This window comes from Gossypium hirsutum, chromosome D02, assembly GCF_007990345.1.
Source record: "Gossypium hirsutum isolate 1008001.06 chromosome D02, Gossypium_hirsutum_v2.1, whole genome shotgun sequence".
Classification (NCBI taxonomy): domain Eukaryota; kingdom Viridiplantae; phylum Streptophyta; class Magnoliopsida; order Malvales; family Malvaceae; genus Gossypium; species Gossypium hirsutum.
The window spans coordinates 13,591,925-13,601,853 of record NC_053438.1 but is presented as its reverse complement, the minus strand read 5'-3'; the positions used below and the strand labels follow the sequence as shown (position 1 = coordinate 13,601,853).

General features: G+C 33.4%; 1 protein-coding gene across 2 annotated transcripts; it reads left to right on the top strand.

Moving 5' to 3' along the window:
• The first annotated feature begins 201 nt into the window (after window positions 1–201).
• On the top strand, window positions 202–5,312 carry LOC107910212 (histone-lysine N-methyltransferase ASHR1). 2 transcript variants are annotated; one of them, XM_041088468.1, is made up of 14 exons: window positions 202–443; window positions 607–752; window positions 840–974; window positions 1,068–1,122; window positions 1,228–1,346; window positions 1,815–1,903; window positions 1,983–2,064; window positions 2,778–2,882; window positions 2,994–3,078; window positions 3,157–3,276; window positions 3,444–3,550; window positions 3,866–3,935; window positions 4,265–4,328; window positions 4,860–5,312. In XM_041088468.1, the coding sequence occupies exons 1-14, from the start codon at window positions 344–346 to the stop codon at window positions 5,023–5,025; spliced, it is 1,443 nt and encodes a 480-aa protein (XP_040944402.1). In that variant the 5' UTR covers window positions 202–343; the 3' UTR covers window positions 5,026–5,312. The 2 variants fall into 2 exon arrangements, with proteins under 2 accessions (XP_040944402.1, XP_016693482.1); XM_016837993.2 differs by having other exon boundaries at window positions 2,988–3,078.
• Window positions 5,313–9,929: the final 4,617 nt, after the last annotated feature.

Sequence of the window (9,929 nt, the reverse complement as noted above, 5' to 3'; positions counted from 1 at the left end):
CAATGACAAAATTTTTACTTGAGAATAGATTAGTTACTGCTATTTACACTTTAATTATAAATTTAAATTTATAATTTTATATATTTGAGATAAATTTTAATAGAAAAATAATTATATGCTTAACATAAAAATTAAATAAAATATATTAGAGAACAAATAAAGCTAAAAGATGTCGTTTTTATCCAAAATTACTTTTGAAGAGCAATGAGAGTGCCGTTTTAATTTTTTTTTCCACCAAGTTTAACTTTCATCTTGTTTACGAAAATCTGACGCCGAGGATTAGTCTTTCATTAGTCTAAAGCAAAAACCTTCCAGAGCTTACTAGTTCTGGCTTTGCTTGTTGATGGAGGAATTACAGGCTTCTCTTCAACCTCGAGGCTTAACCCTTTCAACTTTCCCCGATAAAGGCCGTTCCCTCCTCGCTGCCAGGGATTTCTATCCAGGTTTTCTTCTTTCCACCATTTTTTCGAAAAAAAAAGGACGAAAATCTGCCAAGTTTGATCTATTAATCTATCAATTGCATACTTAATGTGATACTTTTTTTCAGATGATTCCTTTTTAGTTAAAATTGCATAAAGAGATTCTAAAAGAAGCTTTAATTTGTAGGAGAAGTGATTATAAGCCAAGAGCCATACGTCTGCGTGCCCAACAACTCCTTAACCGAATCAAGGTGCGATGGATGTTTCAGCAAAAGCAATCTTAAGAAATGCTCAGCTTGTCATGTTGTTTGGTATTGTGGGAGCTCATGTCAGGTTTTATCTATGTTCCAACTCAATTTGTTGAATTTTTTTATAAAATATATTGAGAATTTATTGATTGGTTAAATGGCTTATTTACAGAAACTGGAATGGAAGTTGCATCGGCTCGAGTGTCAGTTACTCGCTAAGCTTGACAAAGAAAGGAGAAAATCTGTTACGCCTACCATCCGAATGATGGTGAAACTTTACCTTAGGAGAAAGTTGCAAAATGAGAATGTAATGGGGGACTTCTTGTTACTTGTTTAATATTTGAGAATAATGTGCTTTGTTTTTTTATGGGAATTATTGACATTCGCTTATGATTTTCAGGTCATCCCTGTTACAGCTATGGACAATTACAATTTGGTGGAGGCTTTGGTTTCTCGTATCCTTTGTTTTTTTTAGTTGAATTTGGTTGATTTTGCTATATTACATCTTATGATGTTATCGTACCACTCAGCTATTTTGTTTAGCCTTAAATTGGAGAAAGACATGTCGGATATTGATGAGAAGCAGCTATTGTTATATGCGCAGATGGCTAACCTTGTTAACTTGATTCTTCAGCTCCCCAACATCGACATAAAGGAGATTGCTGAAAACTTTTCCAAGGTCCATATTGAACGGTTTTAAGCTTCTAATTCCTTAGTTTATCATTTGAGTCATAATTACTTGAAACATATTAAATTTAATATGTTTTCCTTCCTCACTCACTCCAAGAAAGAAATTAATGAAGGTTATATCTAGGTACTATGTAAGCAGTCTTGCATTTCTTCCATGTGATCTTTTGCTATTTTATCATTAAATCTTAAATTTCAAATCAACAGGAAGAATGCAAGCTTCTGTTAGGAACTTATGGGTTGCTTAAAACATTATGCAGAAAAGGATCAAGGTTGTATAAGTTATGTTTCAATTAGATGGATGTTCAATCCAAAAGTAAGATTGGCCTGAATAAGCAGTCCCGGAATTTATTACAGTGTAATTTCATGCCTCTTTTATTGTAACAAAGTTAGGAATCTTAACAAGTTCTGTCTAAGCTGGATGAACATATGTTCTTATTTATTATTATGAAAATGGCAGTTTGCATGTAATGCGCATACCATTTGTGACAGTGAACTGAGATCGCTTGGGACAGGACTGTATCCTGTTATTTCTATTATCAACCACAGGTAACATAGCTTATCGATTCATGCTGTGGTATCTGTCACTGTGAGCTTGATGATTTACTAAACAATTACTGTGCTGTAGCTGCTTGCCAAATGCTGTCTTGGTATTTGAAGGAAGGTTGGCTGTGGTACGTGCTGTACAACATATACCCAAAGATTCTGAGGTGAGAAGTTTTTATTTTATAGTATCTGGTTTTATATTTTGTTTTAGGAACCTTTTTAGTAGGACATGTTCATGAGATATAGCCATATAGGTTTTTGAAATGGTCTGTCCATTTTTGACAAATATGTAGAAGAAAACCCTTTTGAAAGGTTCAGTTTCTTAGGGTTTGTATGAGGCCAACCTAGAGCTTACAATTATTTGTGTTATTTAGTTTTGATCCTAAAGCATACATGGCAGTTATTATTCTTATGCGGAGATAGAACTTGAACCATCATGATATACTACCATTTTGTTTAATAATTTGGTTTTTCTATTTTTTAAAAAGAAAATTATGGCTTCAGTATTTTTTTTCCGTATTTCTATTCAATCGTAGGTTTCCCGCTGCTATCACTGTAAATAGTGCTGCAATACTTGCTCAAGAAGGAGAAAGGTTTCTAGATGTTCAATGGCTAGTTTTGTCTTCTTTTAATCTTGTGATCTATTTGTGGTAAAATGTAGCCTTTGCTCTATTGGATTTCTTATGACTTCCATTTTACACACCCTCTAGGTTTCTCATTATTCTCTGTGTTGCTAACTTTATCTGAGGCTTGAACCAACTTTGAGTTAAATACCAATCTCATGACAGAAAACGAAGAGGCATTACTAAAGATTTTTCATTTTTCAATTAACTAATTATTATCCTGAACTTGCTATTCATTTTCTTTCTTTTCTTAGGTATCAATCAGTTATGTAGAGACTGCTGCAAGTACAATTACTCGGCAAAAGACTCTCAAAGAACAGTACCTTTTCACTTGTATATGTGTTCGCTGTAACAAACTGGTATTTCCTCTGTCAAATTTTTTATCCTCTCAGTATGTGATCTTGTTGCTTTTGGAATGATCCTTTTTCATTCTCTAATTAACCTGTGCTTGTATTCTGCTTAAGGGTCAGTATGATGATATCCAAGAAAGTGCAATTCTAGAAGGCTATCGGTGCAGGGACAACGGATGCAGTGGCTTCTTGCTTAGAGAATCAGGTATATGGTTATATTTAATTCAAGTCTGTTAAATGACCTAAACAAAATGTTTACACATTTTGTAATTTGGATTTGCAGATGAAAAAGGATTTGTTTGCCAACAATGTGGCCTCATTAGAAACAAGGAAGAGATAAGAAAGATTGCTAGTGATATCAAAGCATTGTCGGACAAGGCTCTTAAGTGTAGTTCCTCGGGCAGTATCCTTCTCTTCTTTTCTTTGTTGACTAACTAGGCATTATTGGTGGAAATTTAATTAAATATCATTGAATATAATCTCATTGGTGAACTAATCTCATCTGGTAATAATTTAATTCGCATTCATTGAAGGAAAGGAATGAAAGTTGATTCTTAACCTGAACTTCAGATCTTCAGGAAGCCATTGTTTTGTATAAAAATATTGAAAAGCTCCAGAAGGAAGTGTGCCATCCTTTTTCAATCATTTTGATGAGAACTTGGGAAAAACTTCTTGAGGTACTTCCTTGAGTCATGTTCACATTTCTGAGCAGAATGTAGCTTGAAGAAACTTAGTTTAAAGATGATTCAATTTCACATGATGTAGCAGTAGGATTCTTATTGCTAAATTCAGCTTCACATCAGTATATATTCTTGTCTTGTTACTTCCCAATCTGATGAATTGCTAGATCATGTCAGAAGCTAAACTGAAAGCTAACCCCTCTTGTTTCCTCTTCTATCAAACATCCTTTGGTAAAATAACATTGGTTTTATTGGCAATAACAATTGTGTTGATGTGTGATTTGATACAAATTGAATCAATTAATCCTGCAGATATTAATGCAGCTGGAAGAATGGAAAGAAGCTTTGGCAATTTGCAGATTGACAATTCCGGTGTATGAAAGTAGGTCATCTTTCAACTTGAATCATTGACAAGAAACAAATTACAGATCCATTTAGTTGTCAATTAGCAATATGCGTTGAGTTTCTATTTTCCCTAAATATTGCGAGTTTAGCAAAATCTAGTGCTTTTAATCCCTAAGAATTACCCAAAAATTCATTTCTAAGCCTAGTTCTCACCTCAGCTCTGACATTTTCAACGTGGCCTTAAAAAAAGGACTTTAGGAAATGTTTGCGGTCTTTAGATGACTATACCCTTAAAGTATACGTGGTGTAATGGTCCTGAGTTGAGAAATTATTGGCATCCCAATTTACCTTTCTGTTTTGTTGCAGGGGTTTATCCAGGATTTCATCCTTTGCTTGGATTACAATACTACAGTTGTGGAAAGCTTGAATGGTTAGAGAAATATCTTGCCCTTGTTATTGACTTCATTCTCTGGTTTACTTCTTTCTTCCACTTGTTCATCTTAGAAAATGTTAGTCATATCCAGCACCCTATAAGCTTTATAAAATGAACTGAGGCCATCACTTTCTATGAAGTTGTCTCTCGGGACCTTGTAGCAGCTAAAGTACACACTTTCGTCTGCTCAACATGAATGTGAAATGCACCAAATTTTATGACTTAACATAGCTGTGTTCATCCAGGAATATAACCAAAAATTCAGAACTGCATCAGATTTATCGGATTATTACTTAATAAGAACTTCAGTATCTTTAGCAACTTTTCTTGAACCTGGCAAAGTTTATTCCAAGGTCCTTTAGAGGCAAATATGCATCCTTTTAGTTGTAGCTGGTAGGTTTTGAGATCTTTAACAGGTCAATGAGTGGGCATGATCTTCAAATAACCTCTCAAAGAATCCCTTTACAAATGGTTTGATAGTTTTACTCTGTTTTGGATTAAAAAAACTTCGATATTTATTAATGACAGGTTGCTAGGGGAGACAGATGATGCTATCAAGTCGTTCACCAAGGCGGTTGACATACTGCGAATCACTCATGGGACAAGTACACCATTTATGAAAGAACTGTTGATGAAGTTGGAGGAAGCTCGTGTTGAAGCGTCGTTCAAGCTCTCATCAAGAGAGGACTCATAAATTACGTTGTGAATGTTATTGGCATTGTCTTCAATGTGAAGCTTACAGGCTTGCATCAAGGAATGACTCAATTGTGCTCTTCCATATCCGGAAGCCAAGAGCTTGGTTTCTCTCGGGTTCATTGGAGATTTTTCAGCTTAAATGAGAAAAGGATTATGTATCGACTGAAAAATATCAGTATTAGCTAATGTTGTAAGAATTGGATCGGACTGTGATTAAACGGTGGTCTAATTGGTGTATTACACTATATGAAACCACCCACTTAGATAAAGACCTGTTTTCGTCTTCTTCTTTTTTCATTTTTTATTTTAAAAATGATAAAATTTGAGTTTTCAATACGTTAGTTCTTTAAAGATAATATCATTAAGTTATTGCAGCTCTTACAAAAATAGTTTGTTTATATGTTACTGAGAAGGCTGAAATATGGTTGGATGGTTACTTGATACAAATGTCAAAAAGAAGTTGGGCTAAGTTTTCCGTAGACTTGTTTAAGAGATTGAATGATAGGACTTATTCTGATGTCATAGAAGAGTTTAATCAATTGGTACATTATGGAACTGTAAAAGAGTACAAAGAGAAGTTTGAGGAGTAAAAGCCATATAAGGGTTAAAACCAACGAATCATCCACCCTAACTACTTCCTATAGGTTGGCCAAGCTTCATGACCATTCCTTAAGGTAAAAGTACTATGGAAGTTATCATACTAGAAGTCAATTTGCATTTTGTTCCCCTTTACTCAAAAAAGAGCAAATTAGGACTTATACATTAAATCAAAGAGAAAGCTAGTCCTTTTAGTTAAATTTTTCATCTATTTCTATGATTAAAAATTGGTGTGACTGATGGAATAACCAGATAGTTATACATGACATGTTACGTGTACCTCATGTTAGTATACAACAACCAGTTTTTAATTGTAGAAATGGATGATATTTTTAACAAAATGACCAATTTGCATTTTGATCTACCATACAAGGACTAATTTACTCATTTTTTTAGTAGAGAAGGCAAAATGCAATCTAACAACCAAAACCCTTTTTCCTTTAACCAAAACACATGCCAAAAACCAAACTATAGTACTCAAAACCAAACAATCAGCTCTACCTCTACTCTTAACCCAAATGAACCAAAGAAATTACCAAACCCTTGCTGCGAGTGTGGGGAAAAATTCACTCTTGAACACGTTTGTAAGAATAAATATTTGAATTCTTTGATTGTAGAAGAGTAGGACCAAGAAGCTATGTTAAGCAAAGAAGAAATAATGGAAAATACAATTGAAGTTCTAGATAACCAAGCAAGTGCATGAAGGTGACAAAGAAAATTCCATAAATGTAGTAACTGGGAGTGTGGGGCGTTGCACATTCAGGATTATTAGGAGTCTTAGAGGGAAGCCAATCAACATCTTGGAGGACAATGGCAGCAGTTATAACTTTTTCACACCAAGAATGGCCATAGAGGGAATAGAGCTACTACATGATCTATTACAATGGCTAATGGGGCAAACATGTTAGCATTGTTAAGTGCAAATAGCTTGATTGGGTAATATAATTTTAGACAAAAAACTGGCTACTGATTCAAGCAAAATATAAGCCATGGTGAAATGGAAACTGCAAGAAATCTCAAATCACTTGGGGGCTTCTTGGGATTGACAGGCTACTATAGGAAGTTTTTAAGAGGTTATAAAGCCCTTTATAAACCCTTCACTGAGATGTTAAAGAAGAAAGGTCTCTAGTGGAGTGAAAATTTAGCTTGCTTCAAAAAGCTTAAGGAAGCTATGTGTAAGGCTCCTGTTTTGGCCTTACCAGTTTAAACTTTCTAGTTCTACTTGGGGACTCAAAAAGGTAGACCTATTGCTTATTGTCTTGTTGGTAGTATCAAAATGGAGGCATTATTTGGAGGGAAGGCTTTTTATCATAAAGATTGATTATGAGGCCTTCAAACATCTCCTCGAATAAAGATTCGTCACTTCAATTAAAAAAAAAAACAATGGCTTGACAAAGTTATTGGGGCTTGATTGCATCGTCTAATACAAGTCTAGTAAAAAATAAAAAACAAATGCAGTTTCCAGAAGATTTCAAGAGGAAGGTCACCAGCTATTATTGTCTTCCACAACAATAATTCCACGTTGGGTTGAAGAGATGATGAACAATATCAAAGTATTTGCTCTAACACTTGATCCGGTTCTACATTATACCTATTCACATGGGGTACTAAGGTACAAAAGGAGTTTGCATCAGAAGCTATGGTCGATTCAAGAAGCAAATATACAGAAAAGTCATGATTCCCCGCAGAGAGTGGGCACTCGGGGCTGCAGACTTTCTATTTGTAAACTCGAAATTATATAGGTTTTTTAAATATATTTTTACCACATTTTTACTTAATAATTACGTTTACCTTGAGTAATTGTTATTAAAATAAGTGAAATTTACTTAATTAGTAGTATTGGGCATAAATTTATAAAATATGTGAAATTGTGTTTAATTACATGATTTTTGTACATATTTTATATTATTTTATGTTAATTTATTAATATGTGATTTTTCACTATATAGGAGGATAATTGAAGATGTGATTAATGTGAATGAAAGATGAACATACATAAATAAATTCATGTGAACAGCAAGACCATGCAATTTGGGTCATGAGGTTGATAATTTGACCTAATAAAAGAGGTACTAAAAGATGAACATGTCTGCTAAGTTGTTGGACTGAGAAATTGTCCAACAAGGGGGAACTGAAGCCAAGTTTGGCACAAGTAGATGGCAGCCCAAAAGTAAGCTTTTGAGGTATTTAATTGAAGGTCCTTACAGTTGAAAAATAATCAGAAATCAGCCCAACTACTTTGCTGTTGAAACCGTTCACCCTATGATTATTAATAGCCTTGGTTTGAATTCAAATTGAGGAGACTAAGTCATCCCCTTCTCCTTGAAATATGGCCAGCCATGCATGGTAGAAAAAGAAAGAATTATGTGTCTATTTTTAGTTTACCACCTTAATCCATCATCCATCATTCCTCACAACTCATTTCTCTTTTCTCATTAGCATATTTTATTCATGTTTAACATGTTTAGGCCTCAGTCAATCATGTTTTCAATTAATATCATGATGCATTTCATTCATACGTGATTGGGTGCACCAGATTAGCTGAGCGATCCTAATCAAACGACGGCTAGTAGACACATAATTGAAAAGTGCAATGCTCAATTTAAATCCTTAAACCCGACTAAGTTGAGGTTTGTAATATCTTTAGTTAGCTCTATTGCCTTGCTTAGTTTTTAGGTTTATGTAATTAAACTGTTATAAACGTAAATGCCCCTGTGACCTTATATAAGTGCTAAGAAACCCTTAGTTAATATGATCAGTAAAATGCATATTTAGCTAAGTAAAAGATTCCGAAAGGACTTAATTTGATTTCCAAACTCATGAAAGATCGAGTTGCCGTGGAAATATTTCCGAACATTGTTAAGCATGATAAAATAAATTGAATTAATTAATATAATTATCCTAACCCATTTAGTGTCGCTACCTCTAGCAGAATGGCGGTACAACACTAGCCACCATACTGCCATAGGCATGTTTCCATTCAAGGCTTTGTATAGTCATCAAGCACCTAAATCTACTTGGGATGCTGGTTCAAGGATAAAAGTTTCTACAATGCAGGAGCCGTTGAAAGATGGGAGCAACTAACTAAGGTCACTGTTGATCAACTTCCAGAAGCATAGGCTCGGATGAAATACTATGCTGATAACCACATGAGTGTGAGAGAATTTCAAGTAGTTTATGCAATTGATAGACACTTTTTATGTCTTCAATTCAAGTGCAGAATATATTCAAGTAATAAAATTTCGAGATTCCGAAGTTGATCCATAGGTAAAAATGATTAAAATTTACAAGATTATAAGTATTATACTAGAACAAATATTTAATTTTGAAATGAAAGAAAAAATGTTGAGGTTAAAAGATCCACTCTTTGTATCATATTAAGATAAAATTTTAGGATTTAATGTTGTTATTCAATTAGAATCCACACAAAATAGAGGTTCCAACTGGAAGATCTAACAATTAAAATCCAATAATTAAGCATATGAATCTATAAGCAAAGATATGTCCATCAAAAGAGTGTCCAATAAGTTCAAAAGTTTAACAAATGAATCTATAAGCAAAGGATGATGCAATATGAAAGTTCAATCGTTTAAGTTCACTCAAAAAAATATAACATATGGTATTATAATCACATCGTAACTTCAAAACTTATAAAAAAGATTTCAAATATTTATTATGTCAATTTTTATATACAACAAACAAAAGTTAATTTATCCAAGCATTCATTGTGTCATCTATTTGCTATAACAAATAAAAAATATTACCTTACAAGTATTATTATGATAAGTGATTGATAATTAATTTTAGCTCAAATGATGAATATGAAATTTAACTTAATATTTACTAAGAGTTTCACCATTTCACCTCAACATTGAAAACTTGGAATAACATACTAAAATTAAACAACTCAAATTCAAATGAAAAACATATTAGATATTAGAAACTTGATATTTTACAAGTATAAAGAAACAAATAAACACTAACAAGAAAATGATCTTGATCTCAACTCCAAGATGCTTCCTATCCTGAAACTAAAGGCTATTTATAGAGGTTTGGGAAGATGAAAATGACAATGCAAAGGACTCGCTAGTAATAAGTTGCTAGGCGCACTTCTCTGTTATCTTTTAGAATAATTTTTCACATGTTATTTGATGACTTATTTCGTTTAAGTTAATGACTCTCAATGGGAAAAGTCAAAGAAAATTGATTGAAAATCTGTATATTGCACATTCATTGTGGAAATTTTAGCTCCAAACTAAATGCATCAAAATTGTCTATCAATATGAAACTTGTATTAACATTTTC